Source organism: Lethenteron reissneri, unplaced genomic scaffold (genome assembly GCF_015708825.2).
Source record: "Lethenteron reissneri isolate LAM-NWPU_2019-01 unplaced genomic scaffold, ASM1570882v1 scaffold_1409, whole genome shotgun sequence".
NCBI classification, from domain to species: domain Eukaryota; kingdom Metazoa; phylum Chordata; class Hyperoartia; order Petromyzontiformes; family Petromyzontidae; genus Lethenteron; species Lethenteron reissneri.
Genome location: NW_026891123.1, coordinates 165,588 through 193,580, shown reverse-complemented (window position 1 = coordinate 193,580; position 27,993 = coordinate 165,588). Strand labels below are relative to the sequence as shown.

Genomic DNA, 27,993 nt, shown 5'->3' with positions numbered 1-27,993 from the left:
CACAATGCTCTCACTGCAACAATCGGTATTAAAAGCGTGCAAACTTTTAACCGGCTGCACAACTGGTTACATTTACAAGATCAGCAAGGAAATATTTTTTTTTATGACACATGCCTTAAATATGCTCTCAATAGCATCCCTACGATAATGTACACTGACGAGGCCCTCTCCATGCCATGCCGGTCTTGGTGGTTGTTTGACCATACTTCACCGCTCTGGTCAGTGCGGGTTGGTGAAGTTCACAATAATGCTATGCAAAGAGAATCAGTGTCCTCCAATTGGATTGGAGCACAGGATAGTCTTCATGTCTATCGGCAGTTCCAACCTAGTGGTTGAAACATCTGCATGACAACCAATGTCTCTGTATCCCAGAAACCAAAACTCGCCGCTACAATGCTCAACTGACGGCCAATGCAGCACCCGCCACGTCCCCATGCCCCCTCCCCCTCACTTCAATAATCTTAGCCACACTAATCAGGTACGAGGGGAAGTTTTCCCCCTGGGAATTGTCAATGCAACGTTTCTACTTCAAGCGTGCCCAGTCGCCTGTTGTCTTTGAGTAGTTCTGAGCGTGCACAGTCAACGCATGAAGTATTAGCGTTATCAAAGTTTAGCGTAAATTGACCCTTTCCCGTACCGAGACGTCTGCAAGTTGCAGGGTGGGTCCCGTTCACCGCCGAATCTCGTAACGAGCAAGCAGTTAGCATTAATTTTATTTAGAGGCATAGTGCCGCTCTTTTTAAAGACATTGTACTCACCGCTGAAAACCGTGGCGACACGACCGCACTCCACGATAGGGGGCGCAAAACTGTTTACTTCCGTACACGTACGTCATCGTACATCGGAAAGGAATCGGAAGAAAGAAAAACTGATGACGTACACGTACGTCATCGGAATGGGTAAGGGTTAAAGTGCGGTCTGCCAAACGCATTTGAGACTCCTAATGGGCCACTGTGTAGGGAAGCGGTCCCCAGTCGCCGTTGTGCGCACGGAGAGGGGGGGGGATACGTGAACACGAGGGCCATGCACTCACGTGCTCCACGTCCTGGTCGTTGAACTTGTAATCGTGGGCGACCTTGATGTCCTGACGCTTCTTATTGATTTCGTCCAGGGTCGGCAGCTGAAGCCCTCCCAGCATCATCTGAGTGAAACCGGGCGGAGCAATGCATTTTCAGACGATGCATCGTCGTTCGGCCCGTAAATACGCTCTGCACTAGACAACGCCTTTCGCTTCGAGGGGGATAATGCTGCCATGGTATAATGGGAAGCATACTGGACTTGCGATCCAGAGTTTAGTTTAACACGTAGGCTTTCGCGATCAATATTATCCGTAATAAAGGTTTTTTTGGGTTAGATGGCGTAAATACAAATGTGTTGTTATCCCACGTGGTGTGATGTTTACACACCGCACCAGGTACTCATTTGAGGCTGAGTCGACCTAGGGGAAGCCCAGGACCGGATCAGATAATCGTCACTGGTGTTGGCCATGTGCGGTAATTGAACTCGGGTCGCCAGGAACATAGCGAACTGCGCTAACCGCTGCACTACCGCTCCCTAAACTCTCCATCAATATATTCACACACACACACACACGTGTGCGCGTGCACGGGCAGCGGCCGGCGAAGGGCCTCACACATCAAGAGTCTCCTACAGCCGAGTGGCGCACACAGCGCCGCCACCGCCGCCGCCTTACCGCTTCCTTCCACTTCTGGAACTCGTTGTCGGTGATGTCCTGATTGGAGACGAACTCGAGCCGGAATACGCGCTCCTGGTTGCCGTGGCTGGGAGGAGACAACCGGCACAACGCACGCAAGGCCTCTGGGTGTTGGTGTGCTCCGATACACGTGTACACACGTACAGCGTCCTTCACTGTGTCCAATCACTGCTGGATGAGGGCCCTCCCCATGTCGGCCGTACTCCACCAAGCCGGTCAGTGCGGTTTGGTGACGATACGGAGCGTAGATGTGGGAGAAGCGCAGTACAGGAATGGATTGTTCTGCATTGCCCTCCGCTTGCAACGGACGTTTTATAAACGGTGGTAACCCATTCATGCACTATCCAGGCTCAAACCGGCTTAGCTTCCGAGATCTGACGAGATCGGGAGGGAAATTCAATTCAATGCACCTCATGCAGGTGGCCTCCATTTTACATGTCCTGCAAAGAATTTTGAGCTGGAATGTCTCGAAGCGGCAATTTTTTTTTTAAACACGACGCTTTATTGATGCAGTCGTCGGGGTAACCGGGCTGAGGCCATCAACTCGCTACACCTGAAAACCTGGAGTTAAATTGGGGGCGAGACGTTTAATCTAACGCTGTGCGAGACACAAACACGGCAAGCCTCACCGTAACCGGAGGCCCTTGTTGGTGCGTGTCGTCCCCAGCTGGTAGATCTTCCCCGTCTCCATCATGCCCGTCACCTCCGCCACCTGCTCGCAACCGGCACCCACCCAAGGGAAAACGAAACCATGTCGTTTCGCTCAGAAAGAAAGAAGCGTACAGATGCCGCTGATAATGTGGTTAAATAACAAAATGTAAATTTCGATTTAAAGCTTTCGTGACTGCAGGGATTCATCTTCTTGGTTCTTTCGGTAAAGTCACGTAGAAGGGAAATAATAAAATAATAAAAATATAAAACAATTAAATTCTCATGACGTTTGGACTGCAACACAAGCAATCATCATCATGTGTGAAATCCACAACAAGAAAATTTGAAAAAAGTGGCAGTTTTTTTCTTAAAGAAAATGTTATTGTTTTATATATTTTTTATTTTATTATTTCCCTTGTACGTGAATTTACTGAAATAACCAAGAATATGAATCCCTGCAGTCACGAAAGCTTTAAATCAAAAGTAACTAGCGTGTTAGGGATACCTCAGAAGATGGACAATTATTTAAAATATTGACCTTAATTTTTATAATTCACTTGCAGTTACCAGCTAGTTAGGATACCTTACAAAATGGACAATTTGTTAAAATATTAACGTTCATTATTCACACATTTATTCCTCAGAACCATGTTTGGGCCAGGCAATGGGGCACCACACTCGGTTGAAACAAAATTCAACAAGGGGTCAACACAGTAGCCAAAAAAAAAAGGTTGAGAACCACAGCTCTCGATGGATGCGAGCGAGCGAGCGAGCAAGCGAGCGAGCGGTGGCAAGAGACTGTGCGACGCACCCGGTACACGGGCTTGGCGTTGTTGTTGCCGATGCCAATGCGGACGAAGCAGCCGATGGCCGTGCGCTCGAAGAACGGCATGTGGCACCAGCGCTCCATCTTGTGCCGCGACAGCCGGATCTGGTTGAGCTCGTCCTTGGATGACACCAGCGTCGTCTTGGGCGCCGACTCCTCCTTCCTGCGGCAAGGATCATCACCATCACCGCTGTCATCATCATCGTCATAATCATCATCCGCTGTGATCTATCCACTGTCGGATGAAGGCATTCCCACGACTCTAACGACCCTGGCTTGCAGGTGGATGGGTAGCCTTAGGGGCATTTCAAGACCCGTGCACCGAGCCAGCACCGATCGGGGTCTTGGATTCGAATGTTACGCTCCCATCATCGCCATCGTCATCAGCTGTGACCAATCCACTGCTGGATGTACGGTATAGATTTCAGCATACATGGCTGGCTCCTTAATAAGGGGGGGGAAGCTTTTGATTGGTTCTTATTAATAGGCTTTTAGTGATGTTAACGTACTGCCTGAAATATGCGGTAGCAGAATTCCATTCGAGGGCGGACCAAAGACGTGTGGAGTCGTTAGGAGTTGGCGCTCGTTCAGGGAGGGCACGCGCACGCAGAAGAAACCCAACGACTTACTCTTCCTCCTCATCGGAGGAGGACGACGAGCAGGAGCTTTGGTCGCTCTTCTCGCTCGCCTTGTCATCCTCCTCTTCCTCCTCGTCATCGTCAGAGTACACGTCGCTCGCGTTTAGACGCTGCTTCCGTGCCAGAAGCTCCGCTGCAATTGGTCAAAATAAAACAATGACGGACGACAGTCCTTCGGTATCAAACAAAGATGGGTAGACAATATATCACCTTCATATATCAGTCTCTCCACACGCAAGGCCTTCTGGGAGTGGATTATTTTAGCAGCATTGATTCAGTACAAGCAAACACTGGACCTTTGTCGGCACAGTGTGTCTTATCAGCAAAGTCAAGCTTGCTTGAATCAATGCTGGTGAACTGCCAGTTGTTATCGAGAAGGATTCCCTCTCTTTAAGATTCAGGTCTTGGTTTGACATTAAATTACAATCAATCGGGTCATTGTGGAGAATATAAATAACAAATAAAAAAAGTTCCTTCCGACGATGAGTTCGCACAAGTGAATGTATGCAGAATCTCCAAACATAAGAGAATAGATAAGACTCCCTCATCCCAAAGGGATAATCATGAGTTAACATGACCCTCGACTGGTACTTGAACTCACGCACTTCCCACTCTGAGTTAAGCTCCGGATGGTGCAGATAGATGTAGAGCTGGGGATATCCAATTATTTGAGTAATTTATGATACCAGCTCGGAGTCTGTAATATGAACTGTACTCGGTCATTGTGGAATACCGTAGTTTCATTCATGGAGGTGAGAAGTCACACATGCAACAACGGAGCAATGGTGAAAGAAAGGGTGGTGAGCGATGCTAATTGAAGAGTGTAGGCTCAGACAATTCATTGAAGTGACATCATAAAAAGTGATATAATGCTAGTTTTGAAGTTTTCGTGACTGCAGGGATCCATACTTTTTGGTTCTTTCGGTAAAGTCATGTAGGTAGAAAATAAAATAAATCACGAGTTTCTGATGATGATTGCTTGTGTTGCAATCGAAATGTCGTGATTTAATTTATTTTATACCTACGTGACTTTACCGAAAGAATCAAAGAGTATGATATCATGCTACTCTTGAACAACTGCCATGCCTCACGTGCAGCTTAAAGTCACAAGCCATCAGGATCACCGTCAGCCAGTCAATCCACTGCTGAAGGCAAACTATCACTGACCCTAAATTTCGATTTAAAGCTTTCGTGACTGCAGGTATTCATATTCTTGGTTTTTTCGGTAAAGTCACGTAGAAGGGAAAAATAAAATAATAAAAATAAAACAATAAAATTATCACGACGTTTCGATTGCAACACATGCAATCATCATCAGGTGTGAAAACCACAGCAAGAAAATAAAAAAAAAACGTCGTGAGAATTTTATTTTTATTATATTATTATTTCCCTTCTACGTGACCCTTTAAAACTGCAAAGGGGCGCAGAGCAGCGCACACTCTCGTGCGGCTGTGCATGGCTGCATCTACTAACAACTGGCAGGCTTTGGCCTGGTCGGCATCGAGTCTGGCTCAGGGGTTGCCCTGGTAAGATCCAAAGTGCCCACACGGGCAGTGGGGGTTGTGGTGAGATGGGGGCAGAGAGGGGTTAGGCAGAGGAAGGTGTGTGGTCACCCACCAGTCTTGTTTTTCTTCTTTTCGCGCTCGGCTTTGAGCTCCTCCATGGCCTGGGACTTCTTGTCGAGTTTCTCGTCCCGCTTTGAGCGCCGCTCCTTGCTGTGCGACATCACCTGCCCAAGGCAACGCCGATGCCAAATCCTCAGTCACCGTCAGTCACGGGGGACGCGTTCGCACGTTCGTTCCGTTTCGCCACCGGCTCACGTGGCACCGGCGGTAGTCGCACGTTCACCGCTTGTTGCAGAGGTTCACGGTTCAACTAGAGAGGCCTCCCTGATTATTACCGCGGCTGCAATAACCGTACATGGTGAGCGCCGTATACTTCACATCGTGCGTTAAAGCCCCCCTGACTTAATTCGCAAAGAGTAGACCATCGTGTGTGCCGGCATCACGGTCAAAATTTTCTTCGTTAGAAAATTACACCGCACTTTTTTTTCAATTGGAATTAGACAAAACAGCAATCATTGCACCAGGTCAATGTTGCAAATGACGACTATTCTGGTCTCTTGGCAATTCTCACCGACACAAAATAAACTTTAAAAACAACTACGATAAAAACATTTGTTAAAAATAAAATTCCTGGCACTGTCCATGCATTTGTGCAGGATCCACAGCCGGGGTGGGGGGTGGGTAGGGGGTTGGGGGGTTGGTAGGCGTGAGATCAGTGGGACGTCATCATGCAGATGTACGTGGTAATGTCACCACCGCGTGCCAGCCAGCCAGCCAGCAAAACCTTTTGCAATCTCGTCAGATAGATAATTTTTCTGCCGTCTCACCTTTACGGGTGTCTCCTGCACCTTGCTCTGCTTCTCCCTGTGCTCCCGGTCATGCTCGTGCTTCTTTCGTTTCTCCTTCTTCTTTCTCGCTTTCAGTTTCTTCTCGATCTCGAATCTGCGGCGTTAATCGTTTACGAGTCGTGCATCCGAAATGGATTTTTTAAAACACGGCGCAAAGACGCTGTGTTGAACCGAATTTCAGGATCGCAACGGCTCGGACCGGCTAGTGGGCTTCAAGAAATGTGCCCAACCGATTCTGATCAATGACCCCACCACCACATTGCTCGGTTTCACCAACACACACGCTCATCAGCAACGACACCACCCGACTGGCCATCTTCAATTTTCCATGGACACAGTGGCCAAAGCTTGGCTGGATCTGCGCACAAGCCATGGAAGATACCTGATGCACAAGTGAAAAATCAAACTCACTCTTGCGCGTGATTGCCGCGATGAACATCAAACCACGGACGCATAAATTCGCACTATGCCCAATAAATATTTGAAGGCGGTGGGTGAATGAATGGGTAGCTATATCTGCAATTCACTAACTATCATACAAAGCAATTGAAGGGCTAAATCACTTAGAACTGAATCGCTAATAGTTGGTATTTTTTTTCCATACAAAATCACCATCATCAGCCACACATGAAGCAAATTAGAGGAAACAATGTTACAATGTCTCCCTGCTGACATGAGCCTGGGGCGGTGCCAGTGGTGTAAATTTCATATTATCATGATGAGGGCCAGTCTCTCCGTTAAAGAAAGCAATTTAAAATGTAGGCTTTCGCGATCAATATTGTCCATAAGAGGTTTTTGTGTTAGATCGTTTCAATATAAGCGTCGTTAAACCAGCCACCACCTGCCACAGCCAATTAGTAAGGTTAGTCACGAAACAAAACATGCCAATTCGTTATTAGTACAGCACATCGGTGTGTTGGAGAGTAAATCCACGGCATTCACAATTTGAGTATGACATTTAGCTGCTAACTACATCCAGCATCATTTTCCAGAATTCTCCAACATCAGTGTGCTGTACAAGTAAAGAATTGGCATGTTTTGTTCACGTGACACACCTTACTAATTGGCTGTGTTGGGTGGTGGCGGGTTTAACGGCACATTTATATTTACGCGATCTAACCCAAAAAAAAAAAATCTATTTTGGAAGAGAGCAATGTTGAAGTCCCATGGTGGTAACAATTTTATTGGGCCTGAAAGAATGTTGGTCTGAGTCAATCTCTAATAATGCTGCTTTGAAAATTACGGCCTTATAATTGTGAGTCGAGTGATTTAAACAGTGCCAAACATGTCAGATACAAACAAAACCCCAAACTAAAGGATTACCAAAACGAGTAGGTAAAATATAGTAAATTAGCGAGTAATCACAAGCCAATCGCTCCATTAAATGTGAGGTAATGCTATTTCAAACAACAATTATGCATTTTGATAGTTTTTGCATTGCTCTTCTCTGCACCACTTTTGGTTCTTGAGTCATAAGCGGAATGACAAACAACTTTCATGATGAGTACAATGGATGTAGTGGCATAGTTGTCTCGTGTGCAGGCGGTGTAACGGAGGACAAGGCACCGGCTACGTATATACAGAAACTATCGTGTTTTTGTATTGTTTGTTGTTGTAACGTTCTGACCCGCTCCGACTGGATATCTGTGAATTTTTTTTATAGCTCATTGGTTTCTGACTATGACTTATGTTTAACTTCTTTCGCACCGTACGTAGCCAACTGTTCTAAATGGAGGTGTGGGGGGCGGGGCAAAATTGCACATGGGGTTTGGAGGGGGGGGTCACCCATTTCATGCCTTGTTGCAAACAGGCTACGCCACCACTGAATGTGCTTGGGGGTGGGAGCTTTTGCATGCCGACCTCGTCTTGAGAACCTCGCGCTTCTCGATGCGGTTGTAAAGCTCCTGCTCGCGCTCCTTCTCCGTCATCTTGGAGAGGCGCGCGCGGTCCTCTGCGTCGCCCATCAGGTCGTCGTCGTAGCCATCGTGGAACTGGTCCTTCCCTTCCGACGATGAGGACGACGAGGACGAGCTCGCCGAACCCGAGCCCGAGTCGCTGCTGCTGTCCGAGTCCGACACCTCCCCTAGGGACAGAGAGGGCGGCGGGGGAAGGGGGGGTGGCGTTGTGGCCACGAAGAAGGTTCGGTACGGCAGTTCTTCCAAATGCGCTTCCTGGCGAGCCACGTAACAAAATTAGTACGCGTAGGTGGGCCACATGACGTGGGGTCGCATGTAAATACGTTGCGACGTGTTTCTGCACCTCCGATTAGCACGGTTGCCTATGTACGGTGCGCAAAAAAGTTCAACATACACACATACATGACGTCTGTGCACCGGGAACAGGATGTAATAACATCTTACATATGAATAATAGTTGGCACCTCTTGTGTATAGCTTTCTCATCTCTACGTATTGTTTATTTCCCTTTCATCTGAATCGACGTCAAACATCGAACGTTGGATTAGGATGGAAGCTATGTCAGTCAAGAGAGGCAGCGATGGATGAGGGAAACGGTCAGGACCCAACAGCCCAAGAGGCTAAGCGACTCCGGTGAAGAAAACCACCAGCGTTGCTCCGTGTGCACGCGTCTCCTTCCACGGTTAAAGCCTCCTGCCGCTCTGCTCCGTTCGAGCTCTTGCTCCGACCGAGGCGTTGGACTGTACTGCGCTGGGACCGCACCTTCCTCCGGCTCGGACGCCTCCGCTGCACTCTCCTCCTCGGAGGACCCCGACGCTGTCTTGGCCACGGCCGACGTCTTCTTACTCGACTTCTTGCCGCTCTTCCCCTTGCCCTTCTTCTTGGCGTTGTTGCCTCCGACCGTCCACTGTGGAAAACGCAGGCACACACCTCTCGTAAGACCATCAAGACGCCTCTCGTATGTATTAGGCATGTAACGACGCATTGATTTTATGGAAATCGGCCCCAGTTTTCCTGTGTTGAACCGATGCAGCGAATAATATGCACTCCAAGAAGCAATAGCTTAATACAATTAAACTCTGCACTGGTTTAACACATTCACTGTCTCATCAGCAGTTAGGCTTGCGTGAAGGCAATGCCGAGAAGGTCGTGCAGCTGACAGGATGTGTAAAATAACCACTTATATTTTTTTATGTCAAGCCGCAAATATGGGAATGAGGCTTTATTTATCTTGCCATAAACATTCTTCACACTGACTCTTAATGAGTTTTGAATGTTGTAGATGATAAATGGGATAGAATTGCAAAATACATTTAAGGCACAATTTTAATTGTGGGAGCAATCGTTGATTATTTTGATGCGTACATGTTGCACGAAAGGTTTTCATGTGGTTCCTGAAATGCTGCACATTCTGCAAATTTTAACGAATAGAATCCAATCTTGCCATCTCAGATAAAAAAGTGGCAATAGATTTTATAGCGAGGGGGGCGACTTGTAACAACATAGCTAGAATATATCTTTATAATTTTTTGTTCCTATTTATGCAGTGTTCTTGACAAATGTGGAGTTTTTTGTGTTGTTATTTGCGCTTGAGCACTACTGCCAATGCAGCAGCAGCATCACCAAATAAAAAGTTCAATATACAGAATATGTGGTGTATATAAAATGCATGGTACTATATATAACCATCTTTCCATTGGGATAGAGCCAAGAGGATTTCCTTTGGCTACAGAGTTCCAAAACATTTCCAACCGTGATAATCTAATTTATTCAGAGTTTAAAAGGAGGGGCCACTCGATGATAACTTCCTTTATTTCCTAGTTTAACCAAACTGCCAATGGCCTAGAATTACCACATTTTTTATTCAATGCTTCGGGGTGACTGTATTCACAACGCTATTCCCAAAACATAGTATGCTGGTTAAAGGCCAACCCCACATTCCATATTAACAGAAGGCCCGTGGATGGATAGATTAAGGAGAGATTCCCATCATGAAGAAATGACCGGCACACATCATTCTGGTGTTTTCCAATAGTGTCGCTAATAGCGATGTGAGCACATGCGATCTGAAAAGCTGAGAAAAAGACCGTCAGAACAAAAATCTGACCCCAAATATGAAATCACTCCACAATTAACGATATAGCAGTGCCATCAAGAACCTGGATTTGAATCCAGATGCAGCCGCCCATGATTAAACCGAGATTTAAAGTGTAAAGCAATGAATGAAGCGTCAGAGCGAGTGTGTCGCGATCTCACCTCCAAGTCGCTGTCGGACGTCTCCGAGTCGGAGGAGTCTGACCGTTTTGCCGCCGCCGTCGCCGCCGCCGATGCCGCCGCCGGTTGTGGCGTGGCAGCCGGAGGTACGGGAGAAGGGCTGCTCTGCTGCTCGGGCTCACTGCGCTTGCGCTTGGCCAGCGAGAGCCACTCCTGCACGGGAGGCAAAATGACGGCGGTAACAACAATCGCCATTCGCCACTAAGTGGCGATAACGTCACCACGGCGCTTGTGTCAGGCTATGTGCACCTTAAGCCTCGTGGATGGAGGGGGGGGCCCTCTGCACATGCACGCGGTGCGACTCAATGACTGAGCAGGCACGCCGCGTTATTCAGAACCGTGCATACCAGTCAAACGAGATCAACTACACCTCTGATGCAAAGGGTATATTCGTTATTTTTTTTAAAGATAAAGTTCCTTACTACGTAGCCTCTCACTTTTGTGCTGTATACCTCTCGGATGTGCTTTCGGGTTGTATCGAGTGTTGTTCGGCACAATGTCCGACGTTTCTCTCCACGTGCTGGGAACTGAATTAAGTTCCAAAAGAAGATCGCAGCAAGTGGAGTTTCGAGTGAATGGTCCCAGGTCGTGAAACGACACTCCACGTACTAGGAACTTCTTCAGGAACTGAATTCTATACCTGAAGCAGCTCCTAGTATGTGTTGTTCATCATGTTGTGTGATATCATGCTGAACAACATGCAGAACACCCGAAAACACATTGGAGAGCTAAAGCTGGTAGTTATTAAGAACGAGGTGAGTATAAGAGATGACTGGGTGGCTGAGGTCAGAGCTGCCACTGATAAGGTAGCCGTCCATGATTAAATTGGGGTTGCAAGTGTAGAGAGATGATGATTTTCCACCTGATAGGCAATGGCTGCACGTGAAAAAAATCATTACATTGCACCTTACTATGTCATTTATTTCGATTCAAAGCTTTCGTGACTGCAGGGATTCATCTTCTTGTTTCTTTCGGTAAAGTCACGTAGAAGGGAAGTAATAAAATAATACAAATAAAACATAATAAAATCAAATAATTATTTGAAAAATAAAACATAATAAAATCAAATAATTATTTGATTTTATTATGTTTTATTTTTATTATTATTTTATTACTTCCCTTCTACGTGACTATGTCATTTATGTCGCTAAATTCCAGCTCTGAGAATTTTCAATATAAATGTTACTTTCCTGTGACAAACATAACTCTCTGTAGCATGGTACGTGATCAGAGATCACTTAGAGGGATCAGAGATCACTTAGAGGGATCAGAGGTCACTTAGAGGGATCAGAGGTCACTTAGAGGGATCAGAGGTCACTTAGAGGGATCAGAGGTCACTTAGAGGGATCAGAGATCACTTAGAGGGATCAGAGGTCACTTAGAGGGATCAGAGGTCACTTAGAGGGATCAGAGGTCACTTAGAGGGATCAGAGGTCACTTAGAGGGATCAGAGGTCACTTAGAGGGATCAGAGGTCACTTAGAGGGATCAGAGGATCACTTAGAGGGATCAGAGGTCACTTAGAGGGATCAGAGATCACTTAGAGGGATCAGAGATCACTTAGAGGGATCAGAGGTCACTTAGAGGGATCAGAGATCACTTAGAGGGATCAGAGGATCACTTAGAGGGATCAGAGGTCACTTAGAGGGATCAGAGATCACTTAGAGGGATCAGAGGATCACTTAGAGGGATCAGAGAGTCACTTAGAGGGATCAGAGATCACTTAGAGGGATCAGAGGTCACTTAGAGGGATCAGAGGTCACTTAGAGGGATCAGAGATCACTTAGAGGGATCAGAGGTCACTTAGAGGGATCAGAGAGTCACTTAGAGGGATCAGAGGTCACTTAGAGGGATCAGAGGTCACTTAGAGGGATCAGAGGTCACTTAGAGGGATCAGAGGTCACTTAGAGGGATCAGAGGTCACTTAGAGGGATCAGAGGTCACTTAGAGGGATCAGAGGTCACTTAGAGGGATCAGAGGTCACTTAGAGGGATCAGAGGTCACTTAGAGGGATCAGAGGTCACTTAGAGGGATCAGAGGTCACTTAGAGGGATCAGAGGTCACTTAGAGGGATCAGAGGTCACTTAGAGGGATCAGAGATCACTTAGAGGGATCAGAGATCACTTAGAGGGATCAGAGGTCACTTAGAGGGATCAGAGATCACTTAGAGGGATCAGAGGTCACTTAGAGGGATCAGAGGTCACTTAGAGGGATCAGAGATCACTTAGAGGGATCAGAGGTCACTTAGAGGGATCAGAGGTCACTTAGAGGGATCAGAGATCACTTAGAGGGATCAGAGGATCACTTAGAGGGATCAGAGATCACTTAGAGGGATCAGAGATCACTTAGAGGGATCAGAGATCACTTAGAGGGATCAGAGATCACTTAGAGGGATCAGAGGTCACTTAGAGGGATCAGAGATCACTTAGAGGGATAGAGATCACTTAGAGGGATCAGAGGTCACTTAGAGGGATCAGAGATCACTTAGAGGGATCAGAGGATCACTTAGAGGGATCAGAGATCACTTAGAGGGATCAGATCAGAGGTCACTTAGAGGGATCAGAGATCACTTAGAGGGATCAGAGGTCACTTAGAGGGATCAGAGGTCACTTAGAGGGATCAGAGATCACTTAGAGGGATCAGAGATCACTTAGAGGGATCAGAGGTCACTTAGAGGGATCAGAGGTCACTTAGAGGGATCAGAGATCACTTAGAGGGATCAGAGAGTCACTTAGAGGGATCAGAGATCACTTAGAGGGATCAGAGATCACTTAGAGGGATCAGAGGTCACTTAGAGGGATCAGAGATCACTTAGAGGGATCAGAGGTCACTTAGAGGGATCAGAGATCACTTAGAGGGATCAGAGATCACTTAGAGGGATCAGAGATCACTTAGAGGGATCAGAGATCACTTAGAGGGATCAGAGATCACTTAGAGGGATCAGAGATCACTTAGAGGGATCAGAGATCACTTAGAGGGATCAGAGATCACTTAGAGGGATCAGAGATCACTTAGAGGGATCAGAGATCACTTAGAGGGATCAGAGGTCACTTAGAGGGATCAGAGGATCACTTAGAGGGATCAGAGATCACTTAGAGGGATCAGAGATCACTTAGAGGGATCAGAGATCACTTAGAGGGATCAGAGATCACTTAGAGGGATCAGAGATCACTTAGAGGGATCAGAGATCACTTAGAGGGATCAGAGATCACTTAGAGGGATCAGAGATCACTTAGAGGGATCAGAGATCACTTAGAGGGATCAGAGATCACTTAGAGGGATCAGAGATCACTTAGAGGGATCAGAGATCACTTAGAGGGATCAGAGATCACTTAGAGGGATCAGAGATCACTTAGAGGGATCAGAGATCACTTAGAGGGATCAGAGATCACTTAGAGGGATCAGAGATCACTTAGAGGGATCAGAGATCACTTAGAGGGATCAGAGATCACTTAGAGGGATCAGAGGATCACTTAGAGGGATCAGAGATCACTTAGAGGGATCAGAGATCACTTAGAGGGATCAGAGGTCACTTAGAGGGATCAGAGATCACTTAGAGGGATCAGAGATCAGAGGTCACTTAGAGGGATCAGAGATCACTTAGAGGGATCAGAGATCACTTAGAGGGATCAGAGATCACTTAGAGGGATCAGAGATCACTTAGAGGGATCAGAGGTCACTTAGAGGGATCAGAGGTCACTTAGAGGGATCAGAGGTCACTTAGAGGGATCAGAGATCACTTAGAGGGATCAGAGGTCACTTAGAGGGATCAGAGATCACTTAGAGGGATCAGAGGTCACTTAGAGGGATCAGAGATCACTTAGAGGGATCAGAGATCACTTAGAGGGATCAGAGGTCACTTAGAGGGATCAGAGGTCACTTAGAGGGATCAGAGATCACTTAGAGGGATCAGAGATCACTTAGAGGGATCAGAGGTCACTTAGAGGGATCAGAGGTCACTTAGAGGGATCAGAGGTCACTTAGAGGGATCAGAGGTCACTTAGAGGGATCAGAGATCACTTAGAGGGATCAGAGGTCACTTAGAGGGATCAGAGGTCACTTAGAGGGATCAGAGATCACTTAGTCCAGATCACTTAGAGGGATCAGAGATCACTTAAAGGGATCAGAGATCACGTTAGAGGGATCAGAGGTCACTTAGAGGGATCAGAGATCACTTAGAGGGATCAGAGATCACTTAGAGGGATCAGAGATCACTTAGAGGGATCAGAGATCACTTAGAGGGATCAGAGATCACTTAGAGGGATCAGAGATCACTTAGAGGGATCAGAGATCACTTAGAGGGATCAGAGATCACTTAGAGGGATCAGAGATCACTTAGAGGGATCAGAGATCACTTAGAGGGATCAGAGATCACTTAGAGGGAATCAGAGATCACTTAGAGGGATCAGAGATCACTTAGAGGGATCAGAGATCACTTAGAGGGATCAGAGATCACTTAGAGGGATCAGAGATCACTTAGAGGGATCAGAGATCACTTAGAGGGATCAGAGATCACTTAGAGGGATCAGAGATCACTTAGAGGGATCAGAGATCACTTAGAGGGATCAGAGATCACTTAGAGGGATCAGAGATCACTTAGAGGGATCAGAGATCACTTAGAGGGATCAGAGATCACTTAGAGGGATCAGAGATCACTTAGAGGGATCAGAGATCACTTAGAGGGATCAGAGATCACTTAGAGGGATCAGAGATCACTTAGAGGGATCAGAGGATCACTTAGAGGGATCAGAGATCACTTAGAGGGATCAGAGATCACTTAGAGGGATCAGAGATCACTTAGAGGGATCAGAGATCACTTAGAGGGATCAGAGATCACTTAGAGGGATCAGAGATCACTTAGAGGGATCAGAGATCACTTAGAGGGATCAGAGATCACTTAGAGGGATCAGAGATCACTTAGAGGGATCAGAGATCACTTAGAGGGATCAGAGATCACTTAGAGGGATCAGAGATCACTTAGAGGGATCAGAGATCACTTAGAGGGATCAGAGGTCACTTAGAGGGATCAGAGATCACTTAGAGGGATCAGAGGTCACTTAGAGGATCAGAGATCACTTAGAGGGATCAGAGATCACTTAGAGGGATCAGAGATCACTTAGAGGGATCAGAGATCACTTAGAGGGATCAGAGGTCACTTAGAGGGATCAGAGATCACTTAGAGGGATCAGAGATCACTTAGAGGGATCAGAGGATCACTTAGAGGGATCAGAGATCACTTAGAGGGATCAGAGGTCACTTAGAGGGATCAGAGATCACTTAGAGGGATCAGAGATCACTTAGAGGGATCAGAGATCACTTAGAGGGATCAGAGATCACTTAGAGGGATCAGAGATCACTTAGAGGGATCAGAGATCACTTAGAGGGATCAGAGATCACTTAGAGGGATCAGAGGTCACTTAGAGGGATCAGAGATCACTTAGAGGATCAGAGATCACTTAGAGGGATCAGAGATCACTTAGAGGGATCAGAGATCACTTAGAGGGATCAGAGATCACTTAGAGGGATCAGAGATCACTTAGAGGGATCAGAGATCACTTAGAGGGATCAGAGATCACTTAGAGGGATCAGAGATCACTTAGAGGGATCAGAGATCACTTAGAGGGATCAGAGATCACTTAGAGGATCAGAGATCAACTTAGAGGGATCAGAGATCACTTAGAGGGATCAGAGATCACTTAGAGGGATCAGAGATCACTTAGAGGGATCAGAGATCACTTAGAGGGATCAGAGGATCACTTAGAGGGATCAGAGATCACTTAGAGGGATCAGAGATCACTTAGAGGGATCAGAGATCACTTAGAAGGGATCAGAGATCACTTAGAGGGATCAGAGGATCACTTAGAGGGATCAGAGATCACTTAGAGGGATCAGAGAGCACTTAGAGGGATCAGAGATCACTTAGAGGGATCAGAGATCACTTAGAGGGATCAGAGATCACTTAGAGGGATCAGAGATCCCTTAGAGGGATCAGAGATCACTTAGAGGGATCAGAGATCACTTAGAGGGATCAGAGATCACTTAGAGGGATCAGAGATCACTTAGAGGGATCAGAGATCACTTAGAGGGATCAGAGATCACTTAGAGGGATCAGAGATCACTTAGAGGGAATCAGAGATCACTTAGAGGGATCAGAGATCACTTAGAGGGATCAGAGATCACTTAGAGGGATCAGAGATCACTTAGAGGGATCAGAGATCACTTAGAGGGATCAGAGATCACTTAGAGGGATCAGAGATCACTTAGAGGGATCAGAGATCACTTAGAGGGATCAGAGATCACTTAGAGGATCAGAGATCACTTAGAGGGATCAGAGTCACTTAGAGGGATCAGAGATCACTTAGAGGGATCAGAGGTCACTTAGAGGGATCAGAGGTCACTTAGAGGGATCAGAGATCACTTAGAGGGATCAGAGATCACTTAGAGGGATCAGAGATCACTTAGAGGGATCAGAGATCACTTAGAGGGATCAGAGATCACTTAGAGGGATCAGAGGTCACTTAGAGGGATCAGAGGTCACTTAGAGGGATCAGAGATCACTTAGAGGGATCAGAGGTCACTTAGAGGGATCAGAGGTCACTTAGAGGGATCAGAGATCACTTAGAGGGATCAGAGGTCACTTAGAGGGATCAGAGATCACTTAGAGGATCAGAGATCACTTAGAGGGATCAGAGGTCACTTAGAGGGATCAGAGATCACTTAGAGGGATCAGAGGTCACTTAGAGGGATCAGAGGTCACTTAGAGGGATCAGAGATCACTTAGAGGGATCAGAGATCACTTAGAGGGATCAGAGATCACTTAGAGGGATCAGAGATCACTTAGAGGGATCAGAGGTCACTTAGAGGGATCAGAGATCACTTAGAGGGATCAGAGGTCACTTAGAGGGATCAGAGATCACTGAGGGCAGGTCACTTAGAGGGATCAGAGATCACTTAGAGGGATCAGAGGTCACTTAGAGGATCAGAGATCACTAGAGGATCAGAGATCACTTAGAGGGATCAGAGGTCACTTAGAGGGATCAGAGATCACTTAGAGGGATCAGAGATCACTTAGAGGGATCAGAGATCACTTAGAGGGATCAGAGATCACTTAGAGGGATCAGAGATCACTTAGAGGGATCAGAGGTCACTTAGAGGGATCAGAGGTCACTTAGAGGGATCAGAGATCACTTAGAGGGATCAGAGGTCACTTAGAGGGATCAGAGATCACTTAGAGGGATCAGAGGTCACTTAGAGGGATCAGAGGTCACTTAGAGGGATCAGAGGTGGCTCTGTGATCGTAGTACACGATATCGCTTCTACAGGGCTGTTCTCTAACGCAAGTGAATCGTACTGCTCTGCAAGATATAATTAAAAGGGGTTTTCGCCTTTTTTCTGGCAATAAAACTGAAACCTTTTTACAAGGATTTATGTCTGCATTAACCACAATACTTGCAGTCAACATGCAAACAAAAAACATACTATGATAATATATGCATTGTCCTTGAAACTAATTGGTCCACACCAAGTTTTTTGTTTGCATTTTGACTGCAAGTATTGTGGTTAATGCAGACATGAATCCTCGTAAAAAGGTTTCAATTTTGTTGCCAGAAAAAAGGGGAAAAACCCTATTATTATATTTTGATACTGGCAAAGGAGGTCTAATGATGATGCTCTGCAAGAGTTCGGAAGGGCTTTTTCGTCTCATGCCATGACTTCGATTGCTCATAAGGTGTATATATGGGAAATTGAAGACAAGCGACTGCGCTATTGTGGCCATGAAACACAAACTAGAGTAAACCAATGTAGCCTGCGATCCTTCAACGGAGAAATAGCAAAGCTACCAAGAACTCTCTTGAAGCCCTCTCGTGCCAAGCAGTCCCTCAACATTGCCAATTATCTCCTGAACATATTGCCATAGGCAAGAACAGAATTGGGGGGGAAAACAGCTAAAAAACACCAGGTGAGGGACTGTTGGGATGTAACTATTTCAGCTGTTGTCGTTTTTGCTGTTTGCTTTTCTCCATCCAAACTCTGAAACTGAACAGTGTATCCACTCATGAATAACTAGGCGATTGCCCACGATTATATGTACACATTACGTAGGGGCTTAAAGAGATCGACCTTGAGGAAGAATTCTACTCGTAGATAACCTTTCAGGTTGCATAGGTAGATTGTCATTCAATACTAGCAGGCTCCGAACTAAAATAACAATTCAAACGTATATATCGTCTACAACTCTAAATACAAAAACAGAAAGACATTTAAATTCGGCCCCAAAGTTTGCACAAGAAGACGGAAGGAATAAACTCAGGAATATGACGTCTGCAGGCGGTGGACGCGGCGACTAACATTGCGCATATCAAACTAAAAATAACAAAACAAAAACACGAGCGGGGCACATCCGAGCACGAACACCGCTGCAACCCCCCCCCCCCCCTACATCCGACGGCCGAGGAACACAACGCATCTGTACATTGTGCATTTTCCCACCGACTGTCAAAACAATACGAGCTGTCCATTCCACACCCATCCAGCGTGATGGGTACCGTGGCCTAGCTTGCGCACATCACAAGAGTGAACACATTTGAGATTCATGATGACTACGATCCTCCGGCTAGAGGTTAAAATGTCTCACTTTCAAAGAAAAAGTTTCATGTATTCTACAATGCATTACATTTTGATTTAAAGCTTTCGTGACTGCAGGGATTCATATTCTTGGTTCTTCATCACACCTGATGATGATTGCTTGTGTTGCAGTCGAAACGTCGTGAGAATTTTTATTGTTTTATATTAATATTATTTTATTATTTCGCTTCTACGTGACTTTACCGAAAGAACCAAGAATATGAACGCATTTGCAGTAATTCCAAAAGCATTTAATTCGTGAAAAAAGCAAAACTTAAATGAAGCAAGTTTATTTTGAAATTATTCAACTGCTTTAATCCACCTACAACACGGAATATGGCAACATACCGAGTAATCATTATCATCCCCCATGCTCTATTTGCTGCTGGATGAAGGACTCACCACCCTGCCACAATCCCTCATGGTCCTGCATTGCAAGTCACAGCAAGCCCCACCGATCAGCTGCTGCACAGGGAGCTGCTTTTACGGCTCCATCTTCACTGCGATTGTCTCCTTTAGGACGCGTTTCCCTCCTGTCTGGTATGTTTTAAAGCATTTGCTCACTGGTCTAAGTGTCGCTAGGGCAGTGTTTGTTTACAAAGCATCTGCTGAAGAGACGCAAAATGCCAAAACAAGTCAGTGTTCTTTGTAAAATTAAAAATGCTGACTACGTAGGGTGCGCAAACAGTTCAACATACGTGCATCTAGTTTAACACGTGGCAGGCTTTCGCGATCAATATTATTCATAATCAACGTTTTTGGGTTTAGATCGCGTTATTTATAAATGTGTCGTAACCCTCCACCACCCGACACGGCCAATCAGCAAAAAAAGTGTCCCGTTGACAAAAGACAAATAGTTCACTGCTTTAGCCCATCGGTGTGTTGAAGCGTGAAACCACAACATTTACAACACACCGGTGGGCTAAAGCAGTGAACTATTTGTCTTTTGTCAACGTGACACTTTTTTGCTGATTGGCCGTGTCGGGTGGTGGAGGGTTACGACACATTTATAAACAACGCGATCTAAACCCAAAAACGTTATGAATACGTGCATCTAGGCCAAACGAATGACTGCCATAAACATATGCCGTGAAGTTACAGGGGCCAAGCTATCACTTGTGAAATGCGGGTAAAGATATCGGGCACTATTTACGTGGCGTTTCTCTGTTTGAGGTTCTCAGATGCTCCCTAAGAAGACATTCACAACTCCGCTGGAGGACAGCGTGCACACACATTTCATTGTACAGTACACTACTGTACTGCATCACTCCTCCCCTTCTTTTAGTTCCGACCCGGGACCTATCTATACTTAGGATTAATATGCGACCCTTTGAGCCACGCTGGTATCTTATATGCCGTGTTTAATACTCGTGGGGTTAGCATGAGCCATGGTCAAACCACTGCTAAATGATGATGATGAATGGCTTCCGAAAGCTGTCGCGGGATAAAAACGCACTGCACATGTTCATCACGGCCAAACACAGCACGATCAAAGTTGTACCGCAGTTTAGCCAAGCCTTAATGCAGTTCATTGAATTGTGCGAGGTCATACAAACTTGTGCGGGGTGTTGGCAAGACGACGTGCGTGTAATTGCAGGCACAGTAATGCAATGTCCAACACATGTTCACGTAGAGGCTGGACCGGGTTTTGGCTTTAAGCCTCGATGGCGAGAGACGCGAGTTCAACTCCGGGCTCCTCCTGCGGCGTTAACTCAGCCCATCATCATCATCATCCATCCGTAGTCAATGTTGTTTTGGTACAGCCCCACTTTGGGGTTTAGGGGTATGGGGTTAGGGGTTATGGGTTTAGGAACGTGGGATCCCACCGCCGGCTGTGGGTTTGCCAACAGGAGGCGAGCATTGCCTCAACGCTCGTTTGAGACACGAACAACCCACGTAAGGCTGCGTTAGAACACACACACACTACGCTCGGAGGGTAGGGAAGTGGGGGGTGTAGAGAGACAAAGACGGCCGGCGGTGGGCCCAACAATCACTAACCGCGTCCATGCTCTCGTCGCTGCGGCTGTCGTCGCTATCCGAGTCGATCACGACCCTTCCTTTTCTCTTTTTCACCATCTTTACGCCGTTCGTTGTTTTCGTCGACGTCGCCGTCGTCGCTGCTGCTGCCGTTTAACCTCGCTGGCTTTCTATCGGCGTGCGGTTAATTAGCGGCGGCGGCGGGAGGAGGAGGAGGCGGAGGGGATTAATGAAGCGTCAGACAGCGACGAACGACGCGATCCGATGCCCTCTCGCTCGCTCGCTCTCTCTCCCCGGCCCTTTCGCGCCCAAGCTTTGCCGTTCTTCCCTGATGACGTCACTGCCGTTTGGAAATCGCAGCCCGCATTGGCGATGCGCGCGCGCGCCGATTGGCCCCGGGGGGTGGGGTTGGTGGGGGGGGCGCGTGGGCCAATCGCGTGCGCGAATAAGCGCGAGGTGGGGGGGAGGGAGGTTGTTGGGACGGGTTCCTATGCGCGCTAGGAAATTAAATCGAATGCACGCGGCTCGTTGGTCACGTGACCGTTCCTATTCCGTATCAATACTGGACCTGGTCTACGGTAAGCGCGGTGGGGTGGTGGAGGGGGGGGTGGCAGGGACGGCCCGCGGTCACGTGCGCGTTTGGTAAATCGACCCGCGTAAACACGCAAACTCCCATTCCGTTCGTCATTGACATTCGTAGAAGGGCCACGGCGCGAAACAGTTGATTACGGCACGGTACAAAAGTGAAAATTCGAGTGAATTGTGTCATCGAAAATGCCTGCATTGTACTTTAATTTTACACAGTTGTTGAATGCAGATTCAAGGGCTAAAAAATTAACCCGTAAAAACAGTTTTTCACTATAAATCCTTTATATGCGTGGCGGCTAGAGTCCTCTCGTCCTCTGGCTTGAGATGGCTGCCACCTATGGGTCAGATGATTGCCTGCCACCATTAAGCAATTAGTAATTAAATATAAAAAAAAATTCCTAAAAAGTGTAACATTTTGGAACAAAAATTTTTTCACGAAAATAAATTGTCACACACAACGAGTCTGTGTGCAAAATGTTAGCTCAATTGGATCACGGGAAGTGGGTTAAAAAACGACCGAAAGATTTGCACGGTCGTAAGCGCGCAAGCAAGTGAACTTAATATAAAGGATTAAAAAATATCCAAGCGGCCAGCAAAATGCAGTACGAATAACTGTTTAAATACCGTAGATATAAGTTTACACGTTTCTTGAATTTCGCAAGGTTATTATAACAGCTTCGGGAAAAAAAGAGATGATGGGAGGGAATTCTTAACCGGATCAGAGCAAGGGAAGAAGCATAAATCAGAATCATCATTGCGACTGGAGGAATCCGATGAGCTCTGAAGCTCTTTCACATGTTCACTATGGCGGGGTCAACAATGCAGCATGGGCGGGTCAGCAGAAAGAGATGTGTTGTGTGACCTGCAGTGGGCTTAGTGGGCCAGTGACTTGAGTGAGTGACTGAGTGGGTGAGTGACTTAGTGAGTGAGTGACTTAGTGGGTGAGTAACTGAGTGGGTGAGTGACTTAGTGGGTGAGTGAGTGAGTGAGTGACTAAGTGGGTGAGTGAGTGACTTAGTGGGTGAGTGAGTGATTGAACAGGTGAGTGACTTGAGTGGGTGAGTGACAGTGGGTGACTTAAGTGATTGAGTGGGTGAGTGACTGGGTGGATGAATGATTGAGTGGGTGAGTGACTGAGTGGGTGAGTGAGTGATTGAATGGGTGAGTGACTTGAGTGGGTGAGAGTGGGTGACTTGAGTGATTGAGTGGGTGAGTGACTGGGTGGATGAATAATTGAGTGGGTGAGTGATTAAGTGGGTGAGTGACTAAGTGGTAGAGTTATTGAGTGGGTGAGTGACTTGAGTGGGTAAGTGACTGAGTGAGTCACTGAGTGGGTGAGTTTTGCTGTGACCACTGGATGAAAAAAAACCCAGCCAATTTAGACCGAGTCCTCGACATGGATTGAAGAATCAACGAGTGAAATTAATGGCAACAATAACTAGGTTAGTAGCGATGTTAAGAATCAATGAGGCGACTGACCCCTGATAAGCTAGTGAATCGGTGAGCTTTGGTTCATCAATCAATGTGGCCAATCTCCGTGGAATTCCACTAAGTGCAGTGGTTTGAGTATCCAGCAGGAATCTCATAAGACAAATCGTAACACAACGCTTTTTAAAATGTTCCATCGATTAGTTTGTTCAACAGAGGCAAACGCGCGTGAAAGCCACAGCAACAACGCTGCTGTGGCTTGCGCCGCATAGGGGCCGTCCATAAATGACGTCACGCGATTTTGGACGTTATTTGACCCCCCCCCCCCTTCGTCACACGGCGTCACAAAAAGTCAGACCCCCCCCTCAAATATGACGTCACAAAGCTCTGCCATCCCCCCCCCCCAAATAAAATATAAAACATGCTTCAAATCGCTTTAAACTATTGTCATTGTAATGCGTATTTAATGTGGCGCTGCACTCTGATGTTGTAGAAGACATTTATTAAAAAGTCAATTTAATTAAGTAGAACATGTTGTCTATATTTGTTTAAAGTTGCTTTTTGATGTGACGTCACAAATGTCTCACCCCGCCCCCCCTCTAGGTGCGTGACGTCATTTATGGACGGCCCCATAGCGAAAGCTGCCAGAAGGGGTCCCTTCTGAATTGGTGATAAACAAAAAAGTTTTTATTTTTGCCAGGTAAAGCCCACTGATCTATATGAGTATTTTTTTACAAGCGACCTGGCCACAATTGATAGCCGAGTGAAGAAAGAGGCTTATGTGGAAATGCTTAGCAGCCAAAAACCTGAGGACCTGGAGAAAAACCCATGCGACCACTGGGAGAACATGCAAACTCCAAACATATAAACGTTAGGATCGGGGCCGAACCCATACCAGTCGAGGTAGTGAACATCTTGCCACCCTAGCATTGGCAGTGATGCACAAACACAAATAGAACAATAGTCAATATCACTGCCTTAAAAGAAAAAAATACACAAAGCTTCGGCAATTGCCCGAAAAAGTGCCAAAGCACAAGGTGTTTTGAAAGAAGGACCATTGCCCGAAACGTCGCCTGTTTACATGCGTTCCCTATTAAGGCCACACACACTCACAACGTTATCGACACATGTGTTGCGTGTTTTGTTATTCATACGTATACAGAAGCACGCTTTTATTTAAATTAAATCTCTACTCATTCAATTCCCAGGGTTTTACCATCCCTTCTAGATTTGAAGCTTTCGTGACTGCAATGATTCATATTCTTAGGTTTTTTTCGGTAAAGTCACGTAGGTAAAAAATTTAAATTAATAAAAGTAAAATAAAAATAAAATAAAAATCACGACGTTTCGGAGGCAACACAAGCTTCCGTCTGCATGTGTATCAAGTAACATCTATCGTGCTGTGACGGTTCCACTTGAAGACGGAAGCTTGTGTTGCCTCCGAAACGTCGTGATTTTAATTTATTTCTATTAATTTTACTAAAAAATGTTTTTACCTACGTGACTTTACCGAAAAAACCTAAGAATATTTTACCATCCCAGTTTACAATCAGCCCAGCGGCCTCCAACCCCCTCGACCCCCGTTGGCCACAGCTGAGACAAATGAACAAACGGAATGGGGAAAGGCCCCCACCCCCGCCCCCCCCGCCCCACCCTCGCCCCGCCCACAACCGCCCAAGCCCCGCCCCCACCGGCCCCCCCCGCCCCACCCTCGCCCCGCCCACAATCGGCCAAGCCCCGCCCCCCACCGGGCCCCCCCGGCCCACCCCCGGCCTCACCCCGGGCCCCCCCCCACCCGGAAGAGCTGCCACCGAGCGAATCAGCACGCATCGAAACGCGTCGGGGTTGTGGGGCGCGGGGGGGGGGCGTGCAAGCTTCGCCCCCCCACGCCCCACGAACGAATCAGTCGTCACGCGAAACAAGAGTTTCCTTCACCGCTTGCGCAATTTGCGAACGCTACACGCCCCGAGGGCGCCCGTCCAATCGGCGCGCTGCTCGCACGCAGTGCAACTCGGGGCCCCGGGGGCATTCTGCGATGTTAAAGCTCGCAGCCGTTGCGACTGCACGGGGCGCGTTCCTGTGATTATTGGAGCCGTGCAGCCGTGTGGGAGACGTCGTGCGGGGAGGAGGTTGAGTGGACGAGGTTTGGTGGACGAGGTTCGGTGGACGAGGTTTGGTGGACGAGGTTTGAGGCGGTGATTGACGGGGCGAGTAGGAGAGAGGATGAGCGCCGCCACGGCGCCACGGATCGCGCTGAGCAGCGAGGAGTTCACGGACAACGGAGTCGTCAGCCTCACCTCCATCGAGCAGGCGAGCAGAGATGGGAGAGTGGTGGTGGTGGTGGAGAGACGGGGAGAGGAGAGATGGGAGGGTGGTGGTGGTGGTGGAGAGATGGGAGAGTGGTGGTGGTGGTGGTGGAGAAACGGGGAGAGGAGAGATGGGAGAGTGGTGGTGGTGGAGAGATGGGGAGAGGAGAGATGGGAGGGTGGTGGTGGAGAAACGGGGAGAGGAGAGATGGGAGAGTGGTGGTGGTGGAGAGACGGGGGGAGGAGAGATGGGAGGGTGGTGGTGGTGGTGGAGAGACGGGAGATGAGAGATGGGAGAGTGGTGGTGGAGAGATGGCAGGGTGGTGGTAGTGGTGGAGAGATGGGGAGAGGAGAGATGGGAGGGTGGTGGTGGTGGTGGAGAGATGGGAGAGTGGTGGTGGTGGAGAGACGGGGAGAGGAGAGATGGGAGGGTGGTGGTGGTGGTGGAGAGACGAGGAGAGTGGTGGTGGTGGTGGTGGAGAAACGGGGAGAGGAGAGATGGGAGAGTGGTGGTGGTGGAGAGATGGGGAGAGGAGAGATGGGAGGGTGGTGGTGGAGAAACGGGGAGAGGAGAGATGGGAGAGTGGTGGTGGTGGAGAGACGGGGGGAGGAGAGATGGGAGGGTGGTGGTGGTGGTGGAGAGACGGGAGATGAGAGATGGGAGAGTGGTGGTGAGAGATGGCAGGGTGGTGGTAGTGGTGGAGAGATGGGGAGAGGAGAGATGGGAGGGTGGTGGTGGTGGTGGAGAGATGGGAGAGTGGTGGTGGTGGAGAGACGGGGAGAGGAGAGATGGGAGGGTGGTGGTGGTGGTGGAGAGACGAGGAGAGTGGTGGTGGTGGTGGAGAGACGGGGAGAGGAGAGATGGGAGAGTGGTGGTGGTGGAGAGACGGGGAGAGGAGAGATGGGAGGGTGGTGGTGGTGGTGGTGGAGAGACGGGGAGGGGAGAGATGGGAGAGTGGTGGTGGAGAGACGGGGAGAGGAGAGATGGGAGGGTGGTGGTGGTGGTGGAGAGACGGGGAGGGGAGAGATGGGAGAGTGGTGGTGGAGAGACGGGGAGAGGAGAGATGGGAGGGTGGTGGTGGTGGTGGAGAGACGGGGAGGGGAGAGATGGGAGAGTGGTGGTGGTGGAGAGACGGGGAGAGGAGAGATGGGAGGGTGGTGGTGGTGGTGGAGAGACGGGGAGGGGAGAGATGGGAGGGTGGTGGTGGTGGTGGAGAGACGGGGAGGGGAGAGATGGGAGAGTGGTGGTGGTGGAGAGACGGGGAGAGGAGAGATGGGAGGGTGGTGGTGGTGGAGAGACGGGGAGAGGAGAGATGGGAGGGTGGTGGTGGTGGTGGAGAGACGGGGAGGGGAGAGATGGGAGAGTGGTGGTGGAGAGACGGGGAGAGGAGAGATGGGAGGGTGGTGGTGGTGGTGGAGAGACGGGGAGAGGAGAGATGGGAGGGTGGTGGTGGTGGTGGTGGTGGAGAGACGAGGAGAGATGGGAGAGTGGTGGTGGAGAGACGGGGAGAGGAGAGATGGGAGGGTGGTGGTGGTGGAGAGACGGGAGAGTGGTGGTGGAGAGATGGGAGAGTAGTGGTGGTGGAGAGACGGGGCACCTACAAAACTGGCGTCCGGTGTCCCTCCTGAACACCGACTACAAAATATTGACGAAGGCTCTCTCCCTGCGACTGAAAGGGGTGATTGCACAAGTCGTAAACAGGGACCAGTCCTACACCATCCCCGGACGATCCATCCACGACGGCATCTTCCTGGTCAGAGACCTCATCGCGATGTCCCAGAGGTTGGGCATCCCAATCGCGTTTCTGGCCCTTGACCAGGAAAAGGCTTTTGACAGAGTGGACCACAAATACCTGCTGGGAACCCTCAAGGCCTTTGGTTTTGGAGATGGGTTTGTCCGAACGATCCGCCTACTCTACACCAAGGCGGAGTGCATGATCAAGATCAACGGCACCCTCACTGCCCCTGTCAAATTCGACCGAGGAGTGAGACAGGGATGCCCATTGTCGGGCCAACTTTATGCACTGGCATTAGAGCCTTTCCTGAATCTCATAAGGCGGAGACTCAGCGGCCTGGTGCTCAGGGAACCAAATGTCAGTTTGGTCCTGACGGCATACGCCGATGACATCCTCCTCATCCTTCGTTCCCTGGATGATGTCGCCCTGCTGCACGAGTGTCAGGAGGTCTTTTCGAAGGCCTCCTCATCCAAAATGAACTGGCAAAAGTGCAGCGGCCTGCTGGTTGGAGCGTGGGACATGACCGAGTGCCCGGAGAAGGCAAAAACCATCAATTGGAGCACAACATCGCTGCACCACCTGGGGGTCTTCCTGGGACCAGAGGAGGAACCACCGCAAAGGAACTGGGTCGAGCTGGAGGAGAAGGTGAAGGAGCGGCTGGGCACCTGGAGTCGCCTGTGCAAGTTCCTCACCTTCAGGACAAAGACGTTGGTGGTGAACCAGCTGGTGACGTCCATGCTGTGGCACCGACTCTTCTCCCTGCACCCCCCCATGAGCCTCGTCAACGCGCTTCAGAAGCGAGTCCTCGACTTCTTCTGGTCGGGCAGAGGACACCGGGTCGCGGCTGGGGTCCTGGCCCTGCCACTGGACGAGGGCGGTCACGGGCTGGTGTGCGTGCGGAG

At 48.3% G+C, this 27,993-nt stretch overlaps 1 protein-coding gene across 1 annotated transcript in view; it reads right to left on the bottom strand.

Moving 5' to 3' along the window:
- The window catches only part of LOC133362241 (RNA polymerase-associated protein RTF1 homolog), a 30,491-nt gene extending 9,135 nt beyond the window's left edge, over window positions 1-21,356 (bottom strand). The window contains exons 1-11 of the mRNA XM_061581172.1: window positions 21,055-21,356; window positions 10,415-10,585; window positions 8,921-9,065; window positions 8,103-8,325; window positions 6,222-6,336; window positions 5,447-5,558; window positions 3,821-3,962; window positions 3,177-3,354; window positions 2,344-2,426; window positions 1,694-1,781; window positions 1,034-1,141 (exon numbers count right to left, since the gene is read on the bottom strand). Of these exons, the coding sequence (XP_061437156.1) occupies window positions 1,034-1,141; window positions 1,694-1,781; window positions 2,344-2,426; window positions 3,177-3,354; window positions 3,821-3,962; window positions 5,447-5,558; window positions 6,222-6,336; window positions 8,103-8,325; window positions 8,921-9,065; window positions 10,415-10,585; window positions 21,055-21,132 (1,443 nt within the window). The 5' untranslated portion in view covers window positions 21,133-21,356. The remainder of the gene's footprint in view (window positions 1-1,033; window positions 1,142-1,693; window positions 1,782-2,343; window positions 2,427-3,176; window positions 3,355-3,820; window positions 3,963-5,446; window positions 5,559-6,221; window positions 6,337-8,102; window positions 8,326-8,920; window positions 9,066-10,414; window positions 10,586-21,054) is intronic.
- Window positions 21,357-27,993: the final 6,637 nt, after the last annotated feature.